We start from the raw sequence: 22,630 nt of genomic DNA on the forward strand, positions 1-22,630 counted from the left end.
GCCATCGAAGGTTGAACAATCGAAGGTTGAACCCAAAGGTCTTTGTGTATTGGTAACTATCTTGATGCATTTCACTATGAAGCACAATTATTATCAACTCTTTTCCCCCAAAAGGACAAACCATTTCCAGCTTACTGTGAAGCCCTTTCACATTTAGTTTTTTTCTGAAATGTGTACAGCTTTAATACTTTTAATGTTCCTTTACTCTGTTACTTTACTTTTGACTTGAAAGTGATCATCGCAGTTTTAGCAGCTTTTTGCTAGACAAAAGAGCTTTTACGAATATTAAGCTTGCAATTTCTTTTAAACCTTAAACCTAATTAAAGACCACTGCTTGGAGGGACTCATTTATCAAATCTGTTACTTGTGGCACTTGAGCAAGTCAACTGATGCAGGTAGAAAATTTAGTAGACAGGAAATGTTAGTCATACTTAGAGATTCCAAGGAACATAGAGGTAAAGATTCCAAATGCATTCAAAAGAAAACCCCAAATGACAGCCTTTTCTTCTTCATTAAGATGCTTACTTTAAAAGACATTAAAAATAAACTGCTGTCAAAAATGGTGTGGAGAAATTATCGTTTATTCACAAAATTAAGAGTATAACGAATTGCTCTGTAAGATTTTCTTTTAGGGAGTATTGGGGAGGCAGGCATAACCTACAAGCTTATAAAAATCGTTTCTAGAGAAAGTAAACCAAACAAACCCTCCCATGTAAGTTAGGCATACATTTAAATACATCTTTTACAAGATACATTGCTTATGTTTGGTAATAATCGAATCTTAAATCGATAGCTAAAGAACAAAAGAAAAAATTTCAAACTATGAGGTAAGCTCCTATAACTAGAAAAATTACACTTAACAAATTTTACACGTAAAGTTAGATTTACTAATGAATGTTTCGGAAATAGGTTACCGAGATGCCCTGAAAACACGTTACTGCACATGTAACCTAACGTTAAACTCTAGATGTCAAATAAAAAAAATACTTTAAAGTCCATCAGGTGACAAAAAACAAAAGACTAAATAGAACAAAATCTAAAAATCAAATATTCAAAGTTATTATGGATATTCTCACCATTTTATCTTCTGAAAAAACTTCAACTCTTTATGAAGAGTTCATATACTTCCATTTATCAATATAATGTTAAGAGTTTCACTTTACCTAGGATTTTTGAATCAAACTTGAGTATCATTTAGTTGCAGAATTTTTCTGTTTAAATGCCATTGGCAGCATGTGTATTTAATTTCTTCACTGAATTTTCTTAATAATTGGGAATCTGGGGGAAAATTCTGTCTGTTTTTATTCAGGGCAAGTCTTAACTTTGGGGGTATCAATCATTAAGTCCTATGCACGCCACCTTCCCCATTCCAACGTGTGTAGGGACAGTGCCCTAGTTGCTATTTCCTACTTCCCCCTTACTTTCCCATCAAGATCCTACTAGAACATGTTACTCTCTTTCTATGGAGCAAAGGCAGGGCAGGAGAGAAGAGAAACGCAGAGTAAAACTTTGAGAGAAGCCAATATACACACATATTTCTGTATATACATGGAATGCTATAAAAGCAGCGCAAGAACATTTCCCTATGAGTCATTTTATCCAGATTAAGACAAAGAATACCCTCAAACAGATACCAATTCCTGGTAGTGTGCATGGCAACTAATAAGCTACTGGCCAAGAATAGCTAGAGATTTGGTTGAGAAACTGTTTATTCTCCTAAAAATCAGTTCAATTCAAGTATTTGACACATATGATAAAGATGGAGAAAGTAAAGCTATATTTTACTTCCCCAAATTTAAAGCACAAAAATGTAAATACAGTTTCAAGAAAATGAACATCTGTCACAAAAGACGTTAATTATGTACTGAAAAAATTTAAAGAATCAGGCAAAACTGAAGTTTGCTGAGGTGGGGACAGGGCTTTACTATGGTTTTTTTTTTTTTTTTGAAAGATCATGAACTTCTTAAATGAAGAAAAAAAGAAAACAGGTTGAGATAATAAACTCTCCTTTGTATCCTTCCCCAACTCCTAACTAGACCTCTGTAAGAGATCATTCCTGATCTCTGAAAAATGTTTCAGCATCTTTGGGCCTAGCAGTAATTTTTTCTCTTTTACTATCTGATAAAAACTTGAAATTGGTAAGTGACTAGGTAGGATAGTTTGAAAGATAGATAGTGCACGTGGTAAATCCTGCTGTTGTCCCCCATCACCCTACCCAATATTTGGATTTACTGTTTCCTCCCATATAATTATACTGAACTCAATGTGAAGCTCTGAAACTCAGAAGTTATGATACACAGGAAGTCTGGTTATCAAGGGCAGTTAGCTCCTAGCTAACTTAGCAGTGGTTCTGACCAGCTCTGAGATAAGGTTATAACCAAGTTATAGCAATTAAATCATGACTCAGAGGAAAGTAGAAATGAATTATATTTAAACCATGGTTTTCAAAACTCCTCCCTATTTGACTTTAAAATATACTAGTAAATTTCTGTAGATCAATATTTGAACACTTTTGTTAAGCATGTTTCTATTCTATTAAAATAAGAATCAGACATTTTTAGACATATAAAAGTTTTGTTATTGATCTCAAATACCCACCCAAATTCCCCAGACATGGCTAAGAATATCTGAACCCAAACTAAAACATGTTGATTCATAAGCTCAGCTTCCAGAAACTCTGGAAAAAATTCTGCTATTCCTAGTATCATTTGACTAGAAACCATTTAAAAATACGGGGGTTGAAAGGGGGGAGTGGATTGGGTCAATAGAAACATTCAGGTTTAAAAAAGAAAATACAACTTTAGTCTAGACTAAGTTATCAAATGTGTCTGGGCATACAATTAAAATAATTATGTTAAACAAAAGCCAAATAGTTGTCTTCTAAGGTATTATGACAAATTTACATTTACATTAGATTATCTTCTGGAGATGGAGTGGGGGAGAGGAGTAAATCTAAACACAATTAGGTGAAAAAATGCTGACCTGAATCTTTAAAAGCAATTGATTCATTAATGTTTAAAGTGAGATAAAGTTGGAATCCCTTTCTGTGTATAAATACCTAAACAGTTTGATGGTGTGAGGCTCAGCCAGAGATTTAATCTTCATCTCTTATTAGATCCTAGAATGTTCTACAGACTGAACAGGCTGTACAAAGAAAGGATTCCTCCTTATTATCTACAAAGACGATTTCTAATGAGATAGTTATAATCTAAACCCAATACACAAGCCTCAAATTACTATAAACAAATAAGAAAAAAAGTGTGCCTAATTAATAATTTTTACTGCTAAATTACAGATATAATTTGGATGAAGCTTAAAAAAGGATAATGATCCTCCAAGAAATCACACACTTATTTTAAAATAGTCCATGGGCAAGTTCTCTACTGTCACCATATAAGCACTGTTAACTTGTCCAGTGGGAAAGGAAACCCAATTCTTATTTTGGCCTTGTAATTGTCTTTATATTAGGGTCACCTTCCATTCTGTCAGGGCTAACAATTTACAAAAAACTGCCCAATAAAAATTTACTTAGGTATTTTTTTTTTTTTTTTAAAAAACCCAAACATATGGGTTGGGGAAAATTTAATTACTAGAAAATTTGCAATCCTTTTGAATATAGATGTTTAACTTCTGTGTTTTCATTTTAAAAATTTACCATGGAACTGATTATTCCATGCGTTACTATTGAATCAGATGCCTGATAATAAGTTAAAAATTTTAGTATTTACGGAAAAAAAAAACCACCCACAAAACACTAGAGCGTCAATTTAACTGAATCCGTATTTGTTCATATTGGTTGCTCCTTTAATTCACCTGAAGTCCATTCTCTAGGATATTTTTGTCAACAATTATATTAAGAATTTGAAAACTCTTGTAATTAAGATTTTTTTAAAAAAAAACCCAAAACTGAAACAGGAGAGTCTATTAGGTCTATGCACAAAGGCAGAAAGATTAATGTTTGACCCAATTAAAAAAAAAATCAAAATGTAACAGGCATTTACTAATATTTAACAAACAGCTGATTTCCCTACTTCACTTCCTATTTGCCTTCTGTCCCTCCCCCACCAGACAGGAAACTGCTTTTGACAACAAATGAATCAGCTAGAAGTTAAAAAGCCAGCAGCCAGCAGCTGATTCTTCATGGTTTCCAATCACAAGGACTTAGGAAAAACTCATCCCCTCCTCTCCCTCACCAACATCTACTGAAGAATTAAAGCCTATTAGTATAAAAGATTCATTAAGATTTATGAAAGAGGCTAACAGATTAAACTACTAAACTGATCTTGTCAGGAAATAAGGCCGGTAAGCAGAGCCCAATGGTCAAATTTGCATACTAAACCTCCACCAGAGTGATATCTATTATACAAACTTGGACACTGTCAATTCACACAACTGGAATGCAAGAATGGAAAATGGTGAGCACACCAATGGAGCTGGTTTGAATTAACTACAATTCCCAAAGATTTGTTTTAAAAAAAGATAATGAATGTGTCAGCTACTTAAGGCTATATGGATATATATACACCCAAACATGTTTTCTTTACCAGCACATTCAGTATTTTAAATAATAAAAGTATAATTTATTCCTGATTCTATAAATATTAAACTCCTATTAACAGTACCAAAAGCATAAAGATCTTTCAACATAATTTAGCAAAAGCTTAATTTATAAACTCAAAGGTTCAAAGGACACATTTACTAAACATGATTTTAAAAGTATAAAACTCAAACTTTAAAACATCAACACTCATCCTAGTTTACAAGTTTAATTATTTGAAAGTTAAGGCCTTATCTTTTATAAGAGGCAGAAGCCTAGAGTTATCAATAACCTACTAAAATAAGCATAAATGTGAAACTAAGAACAAAAGTGTATTTACCACAATTATTCCCAACAACGTTTGAGAGATTTCAAGTGCGCCTCTTACCACAATAGCATGAGGAGAATGCACTAAAGGCTTTAGTTCATTCAGGTCATTTTCTGCCTGCAAAAATTGGTATAAGAGAAAAACAGAAATGTCACAAAATGCACATCAAATATACAATTTTAGCAGCAGTTACACAGCTCTATATGCCCTACTTTACCTTATCCCAGTCTCCTTCCATGACATGATTTCGGAATTTGGTAGCAGAAGGATGTTCTAAACGACATCCTGACTCTTGCATGAGGAGATCAACAGTCTGGCTGCAGGAGAGATACAGTGTAAAAAAGACCTGACCAACTTTAGGGTTTACTCTTCCAAATAAACTACTGTCTATGAAAACAGTTGCAAAAGTTCTTAAGCTAACCTCATGATGAAGGAAAAAGAAATAAATAGCTTTGATGTGCTTGGCTAAACAAACTTGATTTTTAAACTGCCACCTAGGTTTACATCTAGTCAAGTCAAAAACGTTCTTGAAACCAGAATCAAAATAAATTCTTCCTCCTTTTCCATTTAATGTCTTTAATGAAGTATAAAATTTCTAAAAATGTGTTCTAACCAACCGGTTAAAAAAAGTGAAAAACCATGATCTACATACTAACCACGTTACTACATTTGGAAAGATAAAAACTGTTAGTTACATACAAGGTGATGGAGATGACCTGTATTAGGTAAAAGCCTTACATCCAGATATTATGTTTGCAAAGAAATTCTAATAGGTCAATCTTTAAAACTGAAATAAATCCAGCATCAAAAAATCATTCGCTTTCTCTCTATACTAAAAATAGCAAATTTACTATGGTGTAGGTTCCAAACAGTCACGAGTTATTTCCTCCTGCTGCTGTCAGCTTGCTTCTTGTCTCAGTAATATGTTCTGTTAGCATTTAGGAAATGCTTTTCCTTAGGGAACAAAGTGAAATCTTCCTTCGATATACTTCTTTCAGAGCTTAAACGATTCACCACATGTGGTTTCTTCCATCAGATATTTTGATATCTAAGAATCTTTAACAGTCTTACATATTTGCTTATGTTTCAATGCTTTCTTATTCAGCTCCATTTATTTTTCAGCAAAAAACAGTGCAATAATCTGCCTGAGAATCAAAATACTTATGTCACTTTTAAAAAGTGCTCTTTTCTCCCTCTCCCCAGAACAAATCTATAAATCCAAAATACACTAAGAGCTTATTTTAATCTATGCTTTGAAGCTGGAAACTGTTGCATGTTGTTCTCTAGCCTTAATTCTCTCTGGTTCTGCTTCATCCTCCATCAAGCTCCACGGCACTCCCACCAATCCTACTTTCCACCACCCCTGGTTTTCCTTTGTGTGTATACAAAACGGGGGTTTGGGGCCAAGGTCGTCTACCTTCACCCTACTTTAGGTACACAAGGTCATCTAAATTGTATTTGAAAATAAATGATTCACCAGATCAGATGTCCCTTTTTCAGAGGCAGTCGCCTTCTTGGTATTACAGTGGGATTTCAGACAAGTTAGTGGCAGGCCTCTTGTACACACACAAGGGCCTTTAAATGACATCAACATGGTAACTTACTCCATTATTCCCATCAGATTTATTCAGCAGCCTCCTTCCAAATTATCCCAGCCCCTCAGTTCCCATAACACTTGTAAGTGATTGTCTTTCCTGATTGGTAGTTTGCCTGGGTTGTCTGTCATGGCTGGGGGCGGGGGGGAGGTGTCCCACAAAGATGCCTCTGAGGTACCCTTGAAAAACAAATCCTCCAAGGTTCATTATTTCCACCAGCTCTAATCCACCCTTCCCCCAACATACACACAGACACACTCCCGCATCTGTCTTTATTGACAGACAATTACGCTCTGAAGGTGTACGGGGAGGGGTGACTCTTTTGGTTTCTACGCCCCCTGCCCAACCCCCAACCACGCAATTTGTCAGACTGATTGATTTCCCCTTATTTCCCTGCAGGTGGGCTCCTCCTCCCCGGTCAGCCTGTCTGAGCTGCGTCCTCCTGTATCCTGGGCCCAGCAGTAATTCTCCCTTTGCCTGAGCTCTTTCCAGCCACCCCCCGCCCTCCCCTCCCGCCAGCTTCCCTCCCTCGGTCTGTCCACACCAGCTGCCTGGAAGGGATACTTACTTGAGCCCTAAGCCATTCAAGTGCTGTCCTATTAGCCTAATGACATCCTCATCTGATTGGGAGAGCCGCTTCTTCTTCTTGAGGCTGCTGCCCAGTTCTGGGGTGGCCAAGGAAGAGGAGGCGGCGGTGGTGGCGGAGGCAGCTGCAACGGTGGCGGAGGCTGCGGCGGCGGCCCCGCCGGGGACCCCGTTATTGACATTCAGGCTGTTGCTATTGTTGCTGGCGGCGGAGGGGGCGGAAGGCAGGAGCCCATTGGCGTGGGCCAGGTCCCCCGCGGACGACGACGACGAGGGGGACGACTCCCCGTTCTGGGCCGACAGGCAGGCGAGTTCCTGGGTCTGTCCCTGGCCCCCGCCGCCCCCTCCTCCTCCTCCGCCGCCGCCGCCGCCGCCGCCGCCTCCTCCTCCTCCTCCTGCCCCGTTGGCCTGCATGATGCTGCCGCTGACCAGGCTGTGGCCGCTACTTCGGTGGGGGACGGCAGCGGCGGCGGAAGGGGCAGCCGGGGGGAGTCCCACCACTACCACCACGGAGGAGGAGGAGGAGGACGACGAGGACGAGGACGACGAGGACGGAGGGGAGAGGCCTGCTCTGCCTGCCGAAGCCCCGGGCTCTCCTGCTCCCTCCGCCGCCGAGGCTCGGGGTTTCTTCCGCGGGGGCGGGGAGGCTCCGCCGGTGTCCGAGTCGGAGGAGGAGGAAGCGGAGGCCAGAGTTTCCTCGCCGAGAGAGGCCGTGGTGGGAAGCCGGTGGGGCGAGGCGGGGGAGGGGAGGCGGGGGCCGGGGAGAGGGTCGGGGTGAGGGGGGGCCGGGGAGGGGTCAGGGTAAGGGGTGAGATGAGGGGGAGGAGGAGGGAGAGGAGGAGGGGGAGAAGGAGGATCCGGGCCCTTTCCCCCCCCCCTCCCGGAGGCAGCTCGGGGTGCGCGGCCCGGGGGTCGGGCCGGGGGGCGCCGCGGGGCGGCTGCGGGGGCGTGGGGCCCGCCGCTGGGCTGAGCCCCGGCGGTGGCGGCGGCGGCGGCGGGCGGCAGCGGAGGCAGCTGCCGCCTCTGTCCTCGGGTCCGCTCCGCTCTGCTCCCTGGTGTGTTGATTCTTCCCCCAGCTGCTGCCTAATGGAGTCCAGGCGCTCGCGTCACAGGAAATGCCTATACTGCCCTCCTCACTCACTTCCGGTGGCAGGTATGGAACCTATAGGGGGCCTGTCACCCGGCACGTGCGCCGGGGGCCGGTTGGGCGCGAGGGGAGGGAGGCCGGCGGGCCGGCTGGGGCTGACCCCGACCCCGACCCGACCCGACCCGATCCACCCCGGAGCTCCGGCCTGGCCGGCTAGGTCTCGCCCCCAGCGCCCTGGCTGGGCTGCGTCGGCGAGAAGTAAGTTTGTTCCGTCCCTCCGAAGCCGGGCGTGCACAAGAGGGCGGCGATCGCGTGCGCGAGTGTGTGCGTGTGGACCCCAGGGTGAGCTAGAAACGCCAGGCGTGCGGAGGGACTGCAGATTTCCATCCCTGGCCGAGGATGGGGTCGAGCAGGTGGCGAGGTTTTGTCACGAGAACTCCCAGGCACAGGGCTGTGGCAGTCCTTGTCGACTCACTTAATGGTAACCAGGACTGACCAGCTCTTCGTTTGAGTGTGAAGAACTCGAACTTCCACAGCCAAGTGCCACACACAGTTGTCGTGCCCGGGCCATCCCAGGAGGTTTGAGATGATGAGCCTAGGAGACTCTGTGCTCTACCCCAGGAAGGTGGGATAATGGATAAGAGCAATATCTGATGGGGCCAAGGAGTCAGAAAAAGACTGTGGGTGTAGTGAGGCGGGACTTTGCTGAGGGGCTTTCACTCTTTTTTTAGCTATTGCCCAGCACCTCCTTCCAGCTGCCTCTTGAGTCACTGCCCAGTTTAGGCAGCAGTAATACAGACTGAGCTGTTGCCTCCAAAACATGCACCTTAAGGAGAATTCATACTCAACTTGAGATCCAGGCTTGCAATGTTTAGGTGAACTGTGAGGCTTCAGCGTCGCTGTAATTTACTCGTTTATGTGGATGTAGAAAAGCGGCAAGGAAGAGCTGGGCTGAATCTTGATCATTGGTGAATAGTCTCCATTACCCCAAACAATTATTTACCAGTGTGTGGTCGATAGCATATACACCGATATGTACAGACATTTTCTCAGAAATTTAAACAATCTTTCTCTGAAGAAGTTTTCCTGTGGAAAAACATGGACTCAACTAATGCATCTTTTTTTTTAAGATTTTTTTTTTGATGTGGACCATTTTAAAAGTCTTTAGTGAATTTTTTACAATATTGCTTCTGTTTTACGTTTTGTGGCCTTTTTTTGGCCTCGAGGCATGTGGGATCTTAACTTCCCGACCAGGGATCGAACCCGTACCCCCTGCATTGGAGGGCGAAGTCCCAACCACTGGACCGCCAGGGAAGTCCCTAATGCATCTTATAGCTCTGAAATTGCAAATTTTATAGCTCAAAGTAACTTTGAGGTCTTTGGTTACTTTTCAAATTTAGAAAAATAATTTTAAAAATAATGCTTATGAGAAATTATTAAAGAATCCTGAGCTTTACTGATCCACAGGCTAGAGGAAGGGAGAGGAAGACCACTGCAAGATCTGACAGAGATTTAGCTTTTAGTCTCATCTCTTAAATGTGCTTCCAGGTGGCGGTGTAATTTTAAGGTGACTCACATTCAATTTTATTATTCACCTGAAAGAGACCTGAGTTCTAGCTAAGTTTCGTAGGGCACTGCCACCATATCCAGAGGAGCCTGAATTACTAGATAGTTAACACTTCAGAGATCCCTGTTTGTTCGTTAACTTTAGACTTCTTATTAAAAGCGTTGTTATTGTTTATACAAAATTAAATTTTGCAAAGTCGTTTGTAATAATTTATGAGGCCCATAGCAGTGCTGAGGACAAGCTTCTGAATAAAATCTGTAGCTTTCATAAAGGAAACAATGACTTACTGGTAGCCACAGACACGGCTTACACTTCATGAACAAAAGTAAAGGATGAAAGGCAAAAGAAACTCGTCTCAACTGGTGTCTAAACTCAATATATATACCCCAGCTTTTCTATATTTTATGAGACCGAGACTGCTGTTACTAGAATTCTGAATTTATGAAGTCCACGTGTGCACACATTTTTCTCTAAAGTACAGCTGGAGACTCTGTTGTCTGAACTCTGGATTTTTTTAGAGCCAGGTTTCAAGTCCATTGCAGATGAATAATTCTGAAATACCACTCTACATACACTCAGAAACCTTCAGTAACACTGTATTACCTAGAGAATACAATCCAGAGTTTATCTTGCTCTCTGTAGATTGACCTGAATCTTTCTCTTTGACTTTGTCTTTTCCTACCCCCTTTCTGAACCCTTCACTGCTGTCCCCCAAATGTGCTGGGCTCATTTCTTCTGCGTCTGACCATACCTCCTACCTTCTCTTCATCCTTCTGATCCAAGACTTGGCTCCTTTCTCACCTCCTCGGGGGAGCCTTTCCTGACTTCCAGCCTCCTTGCCCTCCTTCTGAGGATCATTTATTTAACCTTCCAATATTGAAGTCTGCTTGCAATATATTTTTTTTTCTTTGTGGTACGCAGGCCTCTCACCGCTGTGGCCCCTCCCGCTGCGGAGCACATGCTCCGGATGCACAGGCTCAGCGGCCATGGCTCACGGGCCCAGCCACTCCGCGGCATGTGGGATCCTCCCGGACCGGGGCACGAACCTGTGTCCCCTGTATTGGCAGGCGGACTCTCAACCACTGCGCCACCAGGGAAGCCCTTGCAATGTTTTTTAACTTGGTAAAACCCCTTCTTCAAGTTATCAGAGAGGAGCCTTTCTAGATTGCTGTCCCCCTGATTTGCCTTCCCCTTTTCATCCTCATCCTGGAAAAAACTGAGATGCATTTATGAATAAAGGTCCAAGCTGTCTTTTAGGGGGGAAAAAACTGAATATATATTCAGGTATTTGATTCATTTATCTTGTTTCTGTGCTATTTTACCAAATCTTTATATGACCAAGCCTGTGCTAGCTTCCAAATAAGAGGCAACTTATTGTCCTAGAGATATTCAAGCAAAGGCTTTCAGGGATGTTACAGAGTAGGTAGTTGAACTAATTGATGTCTAAAGACTTTCCAACTACAAGATATCTGTGAGTTATGCACATATGCATCTCCCAACTAGAGTATAAATTCTTTGAGGTAGGATCTGTGTATTGTTCGTCTAAGCCAGTGCTTTTAGATTGTGGGTCCTGACCTATCTGTGAGTCATGAAATCAGTGTATTGGTCATGATTACAATTTAAAAAAATGAAATGGAAAAGTGAGAAAGAGTAGAAAACATCCAAGTCAGTCACCCATAGGAAAGGTCATTATTATTTTGTGGAAGTTCTGTTTCAATGGCAGATATATATCTATGCTTTACAAAGTACAATATATCTCTTCTGTAGGCCATTCTCAAAAAAGTTTCCAAAACACTCATCTAGGACATTCCTGACTGACAAAAAGGCAACTCAGGAAATTGGTGTTAGATATCTAAATGACAAATCACAAGTTCTGTCCACGGCAGTGTCTTAGCTGTAAAAATTAAAAGCTACTATATTAAAAAAAGCTGAGATAGTATAGGTGTTTATAATAAAACATGAAACCAAATTTTCTCAAAAGACTGTAAAAAAACTAGAAGAGACTATTGTTCTTCTGTCAAGTTTTAAGTTTGGTGTCTCAACCTGGTACTTAGCATCATCAATATTATTCAATTTATTCAATTTCTATTTGAAGAGGTAGTTTTCAGAATCTCAGGTATCCCTGGAGAGGGACATATTTGTGTTTACATTTCTAGCTTCATTCCTAGCTTTTCTTTGTTTGGGGAACAAACAATTAGTCAGCTGATTGACATTGGGCAAGTCATTTAACTTCGCTGCCCTGCACTCATTTCATGAATGAAGTGGGGATAATGGCACTGGCCTACCTGCCTCAGAGAATTGATCTGTGAGTCAAATGACATATCAAATATAACAGATCGTTGGGAAAAGACTATCTTGAAAGGTTTCAAAATATAACTTAAATCCTCCATCATTTCAAAAAGGATTTGAGGCAATGAAGTTCAAAGATATAAGAAGATTTTATAATTACTCATATGTCTGAGCTGTGGACTCTAGTCACTTATTAACCCCAACTCTGCCACTCAACTGTGTTCCTGTGTACCTCTAGCCAGACAAGTCTGAATATTGTCTTTATATTGGTCTTCCATGGACGGGGAGTTTCCAATACCTATGTAGTAGAGTGAAGGGCACAGTTACCTGGCAGTTTTACCCACTGTTCCATATATGTCTCTCCAGTGCTTGCTTATTTTCCCCCTTCTACAAACATTCCACTCATGCCACAAGAATCTAGTGTCCTCCTGTGAGGGGAGAAGGGGTGGCACACTGGGTGGATCTAAGTGCAGAGACAGGAGCCTTATATTCAGAAGTGAACAGGTGGAAGTATTCACTGTCCTCTAAGCTGAATACCGTCCTTTTCACCAAGAAAACTAGATTGTTCTTCTCCCGCCACACAGCTGGGTTAGACTGCTTGGAGTAGCTTGTTCTTGCTGCACTGTAACAAAACGCATGTAACACTAAGATGGGTGTGCAAAGACGTTCACTGTGTGTGCAGAGATATTCACTGCAGCACTGTTTGTAGGAGCAAAAAGAATGGGGTCATCACCATGTGGTGTTGTGGAAGTAGTATCAAGAAATATAAAGTAAAAGATGCCTATAACGGAAGTATGCATAATGTAATTCATTTGGGTAAATAAATGAATATATACACATACATTTTTTTCTGGTAGGATAGAGGAGCATAAGACAGTGGTTTACCTTTGGGTGGAAGGACTTGGGTGGTTGAGGAGGGAGGTTCCTATTTTTCCATTTGATACTTTTCTGCAGGGTTTGCATTTTCTAACTATATGTAAGGTTTTTTTTTTTTTTTTTTTTTTTTTCCTGCAGTACGCGGGCCTCTCACCGCTGTGGCCTCTCCCGCTGCGGAGCACAGGCTCCGGACGCGCAGGCCCAGCAGCCATGGCTCACGGGCCCAGCCGCTCCGTGGCATGTGGGATCTTCCCGGACCGGGGCATGAACCCGCGTCCCCTGCATCGGCAGGCGGACTCCCAACCACTGCACCACCAGGGAAGCCCATATGTAAGTATTTTTTAAGTGTCAATAAGGGTTATTTGGATTTTGCTTTTTTTGGTATTAATAAGTATCATGTTTTTAAAGCACTCATGTTCTTAAAAGCACACTCAAAACCAATCAAATTATTCATGAAAATTAATCATAATAAAAAATGCCAGAGGAAGCAGTGTTGTGTATAGTTGATGACATTAAATATATTTGCTTTTTTTTTTTTTTTTTTGCGGTACGTGGGCCTCTCACTGTTGTAACCTCTCCCGTTGCGGAGCACAGGCTCCGGGCGCGCAGGCTCAGCGGCTCCGCGGCATGTGGGACCCTCCCGGACCGGGGCACGAACCCGTGTCCCCTGCATCGGCAGGCGGACCCTCAACCACTGTGCCACCAGGGAAGCCCTATTTGCTTTTTAAACATCTCCTTCTTTCCCATTACCTGCACCTCTTATATTCTCAGACTGTAGATGCTGCGCGCACACACACACCCATCTCTCATTTGGTTAAATTCATCTGGGGAATAAAGGGCAAAAAGACATTCCTATTTATTAACTTTGAAAAGTAGATAAATAATTAATAGCCCCTAGAGTCCATGGACAGTGGACAGCAGGCCCTTTGGGCAGTCTTCCTTCTTCTCAGGTTCCTATATGTGGTTCATCCCTCTGGCACTATGATAATAGTAAATAATAATGGGAAAACACAATTATGATTGTTAACAAACAAATGCTAATTATTATGAGAAAATATGTGTTCTGATTATGTATACACAGCCCATATAGAGGTAATGGTCTAATGACTAGACTTTTAAAAATTAAAAATGTTAAAGACTGTAGTAGGTGATTATTCATAAAGTTGAAAAGAAAACTGTTTAAAGGGTCCCTGCATTTATTCAATTAATTTTATTTCAAAATTGTGCTCTTTACTAAATAATACTAAATGTATATGCAAATGTGACATAGTAGCCTAAATTAAAAAAAAAAAAAAAAAGAAAAAAGAAAGAGGGACTTCCCTGGTGGCACAGTGGTTAAGAATCTGCCTGCCAAGGCAGGGGACACGGGTTCGATTCCTGCAGCGGGAAGATCCCACATGCCTCGGACCTACTGAAGCCCGCTCGCCTAGAGCCCGTGCTCTGCAAGGAGAGAAGCCACTGCAATGAGAAGCCCGTGCACCGCAGCGAAGAGTAGCCCGTCGCAACTAGAGAAAGCCTGCTTGCAGCAACCACGACCCAACGCAGCCAAAAAATAAATAAGATAAAAAAGCTTAATGAACTCGTGAATGCCAGTCGTTGACAACAAAAGAGCAAAACAGTAGCTCTTAGCTTCTTTTTGTGGCTTGTGGAGCGGTCCTTGGCTAAATCAAGACCCACAGGACTTGCAGTCCCTTTATACTAATGGGGTTTGTATCTTCACTTAAGAGTACCCTTTCTATATACATATCTGAAATACAAGGATGTCCACTTTCTTGCTATACACCTCTGACCCTTTATCTCGGAGTATCTTTTTCTCTATTCCTGAATTACTGACATATATTATAAAAATAGCTAGAAATAGGTGTGTTTGTAAGGTTTAGCCACAGAGTTTCAACAACACCGCTCGTTTCCTTTTGTTTCCTAGTGTCCACTCTTTCCATTCTTATCCTTTCTTTCCTGTGATGGCACATGTCCATGGCAGGGCTTCCGTCATAATCAAACAATACGAAGAGTTAATACTAACCAGCCTTTGTTTTAAGTGCTTTACATGCATTGTACTATTTTAGCCTTCTCACCAACCTTATGAGGTATGTACTATTATTACCCCCATTTTACAGTTGATAAACTGAGGTACAGAAAACTTGAGGTCACATAGCTGGTGTGTGGGAGAGCTGGATGCACAGGCTTCAGAACTGGTATCAGTCTGAAAAGTCCCCTTTGTTTAAAGGGGCCAAAAGAAGAAATAAACAAGTCCTATAAATTGATTTTTCAACTTTGCCCTTTTTGTGTACATGAAAACATGGTCCCTCACCTTTGAAGCCCTCATCATCTCATTGGCCTAATTAGTGGTAGATAAGTGAGTATGTGAGGGCCAGTAAAAGGTTTTCCTCCCTCCAGAAGCTACCACTGAGAGTGCCTGAAAGCTCCTTATCAAAGATACAGTTCATTTCTCCAATAAGTCCTTGTTGAAATGCAGCGTTTTGCATAGAAGGGATAGCACACTAAAACTAGGTGTAACCTGGAGATTTGTTTATCCATTTAAACGACTTCATCTTAAAATAGTGAATGAGGGCCAGAAGGAATCAATGAGTTTAATTTTCTTTCAAAGCAGGAAAGCTCCAAACCTAGAGGGCTTCTTGGGAGACACATTAAGTCAGGAGGCCTCATCCAGCTTGTTTTTGCAACTACTTGTATCTATCTAGTGAGGGTTTCTAAACTGTGTAAGCCTGTACTCGTCTAGGATCGTGGAATAAGGAAGAACCAGCCTTGATTTATACAGGAATTCATACTTCATTGCTTTACTCCTTTAACAGCTCCAGCCAGGTCAGCTGGCAAAGGAAGATAGATACCTAACTGAGATGAGGTCAGACAGCATATGCATAGCATCCAGTGGTAGGACAGGAAGGGCCAGCTCAGGGAGGCTACCAGAGCTCCTGTTGAGAGTTTACTTTTGTAGGGAGGGCAGCCAGGCTGCTTAGAGACCTCACATTGGCATGCGCCCCGAAGAATGTGGGTAAATGATTGCTCTGCCACATCCAGGTCCCTGGAAAGTTTCTTTTTTAACTGCTTCTCTGAGAGTAGTCACACTATGTCTCCTATGCTAGTCTCTGCAGCAGATGTGGTGTGGGTTCTCCTGTTTCAGATACTCTGCTTGGTAACGAGGAAATGGCCTAGATGACTTCTGAGGTCCCTGTAGCCTAAGGGTTCAATGTTTCTGGTTTCCATCGTCACTACATAATATTACTTCGTTAGGTTGCAGAGGGGTAGAAAAGAGGAGTCATATATAGCCCCAAAGCATAAAACCTTGGCTATGCCACAGCTTTAAAAAAAAAAAAAGGTTTTATTATGCAAGATTTTAAACATACACAAAGCTAGAACAGTACAGAGATTCCCATTTCATCCATCCTCCCTCTTCTGATTATTTTGAAGTAAATCCAAGCTATTATTTTATTTATAATATATGTATTTATACTTCACTATGTAGCGCTAAAAGATAAGAACTCTTTTTGAAAACATTGCCACAATGCCATCATCATACCTAAAAAACTTAGTAATCCCTTAATTATCATCAAATATGCAGTTAGTCTTCAAATTCCCCCAGCTGTCTCACATATTCTTTTTTAATGGTTGGCTCGTGTGAAGCAAGGTCCAAACAGGATCCACGCGTTGCATTTGGTTGATATATTTCTAAAATCTCACTTTTTTTAAGGAAAAATTTTTATTGAAGTATAATATACAGAGAGGCGTGCACAAATCCTTATATACAACTCAGTGAAGTTTTTCTTATGAAACCACCACCTATGAAATAGAACTTTACCAGGACCCCAGTAGTACCCTACTGTAGTTTTAATTTGCATTTCTCTGATGACTGATGACGCTAAGTCCTTTTAAAATATTTTTTTGGAGGCATGTGTATATTCTCTTTAAAGAAGTGCCTTTTACAAATCTTTTGCTCCTCTCTCTCCCTTTTAAAATTGTGTTTCATTTTTCTTATTGATTTGTGGAATTCTTTATATATTCTGAATACGAGTCCTTTGTTGAATGTATGTACTGCATATTTCTTCTCCCACTGTGTGGCTTGCCCTCACTCTCTTAACGGTGTCTTAATGAACAGAAGTTCTTAATGAAATCCAATTCATCAGTTGTTCCCTTTATGATTTGTGCTTTTCGTGTCCTGCTTTAGAAGTCATCCCCTGGCCTCAAGGGCAAGACGATATTCTAAGTTATCCTCTGGAAGTTTCAGTGTTTTGCTTTTCGAAATTATGTCTACACTCCTTCGAGAATTTAGGATTGTGACGAGTGTGAGATAGGGGTCAGTGTTAATTTGTTTGTTTTAATTTTATTTATTTATTTATTTTTGGCTGTATTGGGTCTCCGTTGCTGCACACGGGCTTTCTCTAGTTGTGGTGAGTGGGGTCTACACTTTGTTGCAGTGCGGGGGCTTCTCATTGCAGTGACTTCTCTTGTTGCAGAGCACAGGCTCTAGGCACGCAGGCTTCAGTAGTTGTGGCGTGTGGGCTCAGTAGTTGTGGCTCGCGGGCTCTAGAGCGCAGGCTCAGTAGTGGCGCACAGGCTTAGTTGCTCCGCGGCATGTGGGATCTTCCCTGACCAGGGATTGAGTCTGTGTCCCATGCATTGGCAGGCGGATTCTCAACCACTGCGCCACCAGGGAAGCCCCCGTTAATTTTTTTCCATGTGGATACCCAGATGATCTAGCACCATTTTTTAGTTATTGTTTATTTATTTATTTATTTGGCCATGGCGTGGGACATGCGGGATCTTAGTTCCCCGACCAGAGATCAAACTCTGGCCCTCCACAGTGAGAGTGTGGAGTCCTAATCACAGGACTGCTAGGAAATTCCTGATCTAGCACCATGTTGAAAAGATTCCTTTCTCCTCTGTCCTGCAGTGCTATCATTATCCTAACTAGAGGACTGTACATGTGTGGGTCTGTTTCTCAACTCTCTTTGTTTTGTTGGTCTATTTGTGTATCTTTATGCTTTTTTTCTTTTTACATCTTTATTGGAGTATAATTGCTTTACAATGGTGTGTTAGTTTCTGCTTTATAACAAAGTGAATCAGTTATACATATACATATGTTCCCATATCTCTTCCCTCTTGCGTCTCCCTCCCTCCCACCCTCCCTATCCCACCCCTCCAGGCGGTCACAAAGCACCGAGCTGATCTCCCTGTGCTATGCGGCTGTTTCCCACTAGCTATCTACCTTACGTTTGGTAGTGTATATATGTCCATGCCTCTCTCTCGCTTTGTCACAGCTCACCCTTCCCCTTCCCCATATCCTCAAGTCCATTCTCTAGTAGGTCGGTGTCTTTATTCCTGTCTTACCCCTAGGTTCTTCATGACATTATTTTTTTTCTTAAATTGCATATATATGTGTTAGCATACGGTATTTGTCTTTCTCTTTCTGACTTACTTCACTCTGACAGACTCTAGGTCTATCCACCTCATTACAAATACCTCAATGTCGTTTCTTTTTATGGCTGAGTAATATTCCATTGAATATATGTGCCACATCTTCTTTATCCATTCATCCGATGATGGACACTTAGGTTCTTTCCATCTCCGGCCTATTGTAAATAGAGCTGCAATGAACATTTTGGTACATGAGTCTTTTTGAATTATGGTTTTCTCAGGGTATATGCCCAGTAGTGGGATTGCTGGGTCATATGGTAGTTCTATTTGTAGTTTTCTAAGGAACCTCCATACTGTTCTCCACAGTGGCTGTATCAATTTACATTCCCACCAACAATGCAAGAGGGTTCCCTTTTCTCCACACCCTCTCCAGCATTTATTGTTTGTAGATTTTTTGATGATGGCCATTCTGACTGGTGTGAGATGATATCTCATTGTAGTTTTGATTTGCATTTCTCTAATGATTAATGATGTTGAGCATTCTTTCATGTGTTTGTTGGCAGTCTGCATATCTTCTTTGGAGAAATGTCTGTTTAGGTCTTCTGCCCATTTTTGGATTGGGTTGTTTGTTTTTTTCTTATTGAGCTGCATGAGCTGCTTATAAATTTTGGAGATTAATCCTTTGTCAGTTGCTTCATTTGCAAATATTTTCTCCCATTCTGAGGGTTGTCTTTTGGTCTTGTTTATGGTTTCCTTTGCTGTGCAAAAGCTTTGAAGTTTCATTAGGTCCCATTTGTTTATTTTGTTTTTCTTTCCATTTCTCTAGGAGGTGGGTCAAAAAGGATCTCGCTGTGATTTATGTCATAGAGTGTTCTGCCTATGTTTTCCTCTAAGAGTTTGATAGTTTCTGGCCTTACATATAGGTCTTTAATCCACTTTGAGCTTATTTTTGTGTATGGTGTTAGGGAGTGATCTAAGCTTATACTTTTACATGTACCTGTCCAGTTTTCCCAGCACAACTTATTGAAGAGGCTGTCCTTTCTCCACTGTACATTCCTGCCTCCTTTATCAAAGATAAGGTGACCATATGTGCGTGGGTTTATCTCTGGGCTTTCTATCCTGTTCCATTGATCTATATTTCTGTTTTTGTTCCAGTACCATACTGTATTGATTACTGTAGCTTTGTAGTATAGTCTGAAGTCAGGGGGCCTGATTCCTCCAGCTCCGTTTTTCATTCTCAAGATTGCTTTGGCTATTCGGGGTCTTTTGTGTTTCCATACAAATTGTGAAATTTTTTGTTCTAGTTCTGTGAAAAATGCCAGTGGTAGTTTGATAGGGATTGCATTGAATCTGTAGATTGCTTTGGGTAGTAGAGTCATTTTCACAATGTTGATTCTTCCAATCCAAGAACATCGTACATCTCTCCATCTATTTGTATCATCTTTAATTTCTTTCATCAGTGTCTTATAATTTTCTGCATACAGGTCTTTTGTCTCCTTAGGTAGGTTTATTCCTAGATATTTTATTCTCTTTGTTGCACTGGTAAATGGGAGTGTTTTCTTGATTTCACTTTCAGATTTTTCATCATTAGTGTATAGGAATGCCAGAGATTTGTGTGCATTAATTCTGTATCCTGCTACTTTACCAAATTCATTGATTAGCTCTAGTAGTTTTCTGGTAGCATCTTTAGGATTCTCTGTGTATAGTATCATGTCATCTGCAAACAGTGACAGCTTTACTACTTCTTTTCCGATTTGGATTCCTTTTATTTCCTTTTCTTCTCTGATTGCTGTGGCTAAAGCTTCCAAAGCTATGTTGAATAAGAGTGTTGAGAGTGGGCAACCTTGTCTTGTTCCTGATCTTAGTGGAAATGCTTTCAGTTTTTCACCATTGAGGATGATGTTGGCTGTGGGTTTGTCATATATGGCCTTTATTATGTTGAGGAAAGTTCCCTCTATGCCTACTTTCTGCAGGGTTTTTATCATAAATTGGTGTTGAATTTTGTTGAAAGCTTTCTCTGCATCTATTGAGATGATCATATGGTTTTTCTCCTTCAATTTGTTAATATGGTGTATCATGTTGATTGACTTGCGTATTTTGAAAAATCCTTGCATTCCTGGAATAAATCCCACTTGATCATGGTGTATGATCCATTTAATGTGCTGTTGGATTCTGTTTGCTAGTATTTTGTTGAGGATTTTTGCATCTATGTTCATCAGTGATATTGGCCTGTAGTTTTCTTTCTTTGTGACATCCTTGTCTGGTTTTGGTATCAGGGTGATGGTGGTGGCCTTGTAGAATGAGTTTGGGAGTGTTCCTCCCTCTGCTATATTTTGGAAGCGTTTGAGAAGGATAGGTGTTAGCTCTTCTCTAAACGTTTGATAGAATTCGCCTGTGAAGCCATCTGGTCCTGGGCTTTTGTTTGTTAGAAGACTTTTAATCACAGTTTCAATTTCAGTGCTTGTGATTGGTCTGTTCATGTTTTCTATTTCTTCCTGATTCAGTCTTGGCAGGTTGTGCATTTCTAAGAATTTGTCCATTTCTTCCAGGTTGTCCATTTTATTGGCATAGAGTTGCTTGTAGTAATCTCTCATGATCCTTTGTATTTCTGCAATGTCAGTTGTTACTTCTCCTTTTTCATTTCTAATCCTATTGATTTGAGTCTTCTCCCTTTTTTTCTTGATGAGTCTGGCTAATAGTTTATCAATTTTATTTATCTTCTCGAAGAACCACCTTTTAGTTTTATTGATCTTTGCTATTGTTTCCTTCATTTCTTTTTCATTTATTTCTGATCTGATTTTTATGATTTCTTTCCTTCTGCTAACTTTGGTTTTTTTTTGTTCTTCTTTCTCTAATTGCTTTAGGTGCAAGGTTAGGTTGTTTATTCGAGATGTTTCCTGTTTCTTAAGGTAGGATTGTATTGCTATAAACTTCCCTCTTAGAACTGCTTTTGCTGCATCCCATAGATTTTGGGTCGTCATGTCTCCATTGTCATTTGTTTCTAGGTATTTTTTGATTTCCTCTTTGTTTTCTTCAGTGATCACTTTGTTATTAAGTAGTGTATTATTTAGCCTCCATGTGTTTGTATTTTTTACAGATCTTTTCCTGTAATTGATATCTAGTCTCATAGCGTTGTGGTCGGAAAAGATACTTGATTTCAATTTTCTTAAATTTACCAAGGCTTGATTTGTGACCCAAGATATGATCTATCCTGGAGAATGTTCCATGAGCACTTGAGAAAAATGTGTATTCTGTTGTTTTTGGATGGAATGTCCTATAAATATCAATTAAGTCCATCTTGTTTAATGTATCATTTAAAGCTTGTGTTTCCTCATCTATTTTCATTTTGGATGATCTGTCCATTGGTGAAAGTGGGGTGTTAAAGTCCCCTACTATGAATGTGTTAGTGTTGATTTCCCCTTTTATGGCTGTTAGTATTTGCCTTATGTATTGAGGTGCTCCTATGTTGGGTGCATAAATATTTACAATTGTTATATCTTCTTCGTGGATTGATCTTTTGATCATTATGTACTGTCCTTCTCTGTCTCTTCTAATAGTCTTTATTTTAAAGTCTATTTTGTCTGATATGAGAATTGCTACTCCAGCTTTCTTTTGGTTTCCATTTGCATGAAATATCTTTTTCCATCCCCTTACTTTCAGTCTGTATGTGTCTCTAGGTCTGAAGTGGGTCTCTTGTAGACAGCACATACATGCGTCTTGTTTTTGTATCCATTCAGCCAAACTGTGTCTTTTGGTGGGAGCATTTAGTCCATTTACATTTAAGGTAATTATCGATATGTATGTTCCTATTCCCATTTTCTTAATTGTTTTGGGTTCGTTATAGTAGGTCTTTTCCTTCTCTTGTGTTTCTTGCCTAGAGAAGTTCCTTTAGCAGTTGTCGTAAAGCTGGTTTGGTGGTGCTGAACTCTCTCAGATTTTGCTTGTCTGTAAAGGTTTTAATTTCTCCATCAAATCTGAATGAGATCCTTGCTGGGTAGAGTAATCTTGGTTGCAGGTTTTTCTCCTTCATCACTTTAAATATGTCCTGCCAGTCCCTTCTAGCTTGCAGAGTTTCTGCTGAAAGATCAGCTGTTAACCTTATGGGGATTCCCTTGTGTGATATTTGTTGTTTTTCCCTTGCTGCTTTTAATATGTTTTCTTTGTATTTAATTTTTGACAGTTTGATTAATATGTGTCTTGGCGTGTTTCTCCTTGGATTTATCCTGTATGGGACTCTCTGTGCTTTCTGGACTTGATTAACTACTTCCTTTCCCATATTAGGGAAGTTTTCAACTATAATCTCTTCAAATATTTTCTCAGTCCCTTTCTTTTTTCTCTTCTTCTTCTGGAACCCCAATAATTCGAATGTTGGTGCATTTAATGTTGTCCCAGA

The 22,630-nt window shown here is 40.7% G+C and overlaps 2 protein-coding genes across 5 annotated transcripts in view; one reads left to right on the forward strand and one right to left on the reverse strand.

Moving 5' to 3' along the window:
* The window catches only part of WDR26 (WD repeat domain 26), a 42,460-nt gene extending 34,624 nt beyond the window's left edge, over positions 1-7,836 (reverse strand). The window contains exons 1-3 of one of the 2 annotated variants that reach the window (XM_030868400.3): positions 7,029-7,836; positions 5,083-5,182; positions 4,878-4,982 (exon numbers count right to left, since the gene is read on the reverse strand). In XM_030868400.3, coding sequence (XP_030724260.2) covers positions 4,878-4,982; positions 5,083-5,182; positions 7,029-7,459 — 636 coding nt within the window. In that variant the 5' untranslated portion in view covers positions 7,460-7,836. The remainder of the gene's footprint in view (positions 1-4,877; positions 4,983-5,082; positions 5,183-7,028) is intronic. The other variant, XM_030868401.2, reaches the window with a different exon arrangement.
* Positions 7,837-7,985: 149 nt separating this feature from the next.
* Positions 7,986-22,630, forward strand: part of CNIH3 (cornichon family AMPA receptor auxiliary protein 3) — a 282,061-nt gene continuing 267,416 nt past the window's right edge. Inside the window, exons 1-3 of one of the 3 annotated variants that reach the window (XM_060301346.2) lie at positions 7,986-8,198; positions 10,621-10,821; positions 13,003-13,194. In XM_060301346.2, the coding sequence (XP_060157329.1) occupies positions 10,807-10,821; positions 13,003-13,194 (207 nt within the window). In that variant the 5' untranslated portion in view covers positions 7,986-8,198; positions 10,621-10,806. Of the gene's footprint in view, positions 8,199-8,231; positions 8,391-10,620; positions 10,822-13,002; positions 13,195-22,630 lie in introns of those variants that run through there. The other 2 variants (XM_060301412.2, XM_060301391.1) reach the window with 2 other exon arrangements.

The sequence above is a fragment of the Globicephala melas genome, chromosome 1 (assembly GCF_963455315.2).
Source record: "Globicephala melas chromosome 1, mGloMel1.2, whole genome shotgun sequence".
Lineage (NCBI taxonomy): Eukaryota > Metazoa > Chordata > Mammalia > Artiodactyla > Delphinidae > Globicephala > Globicephala melas.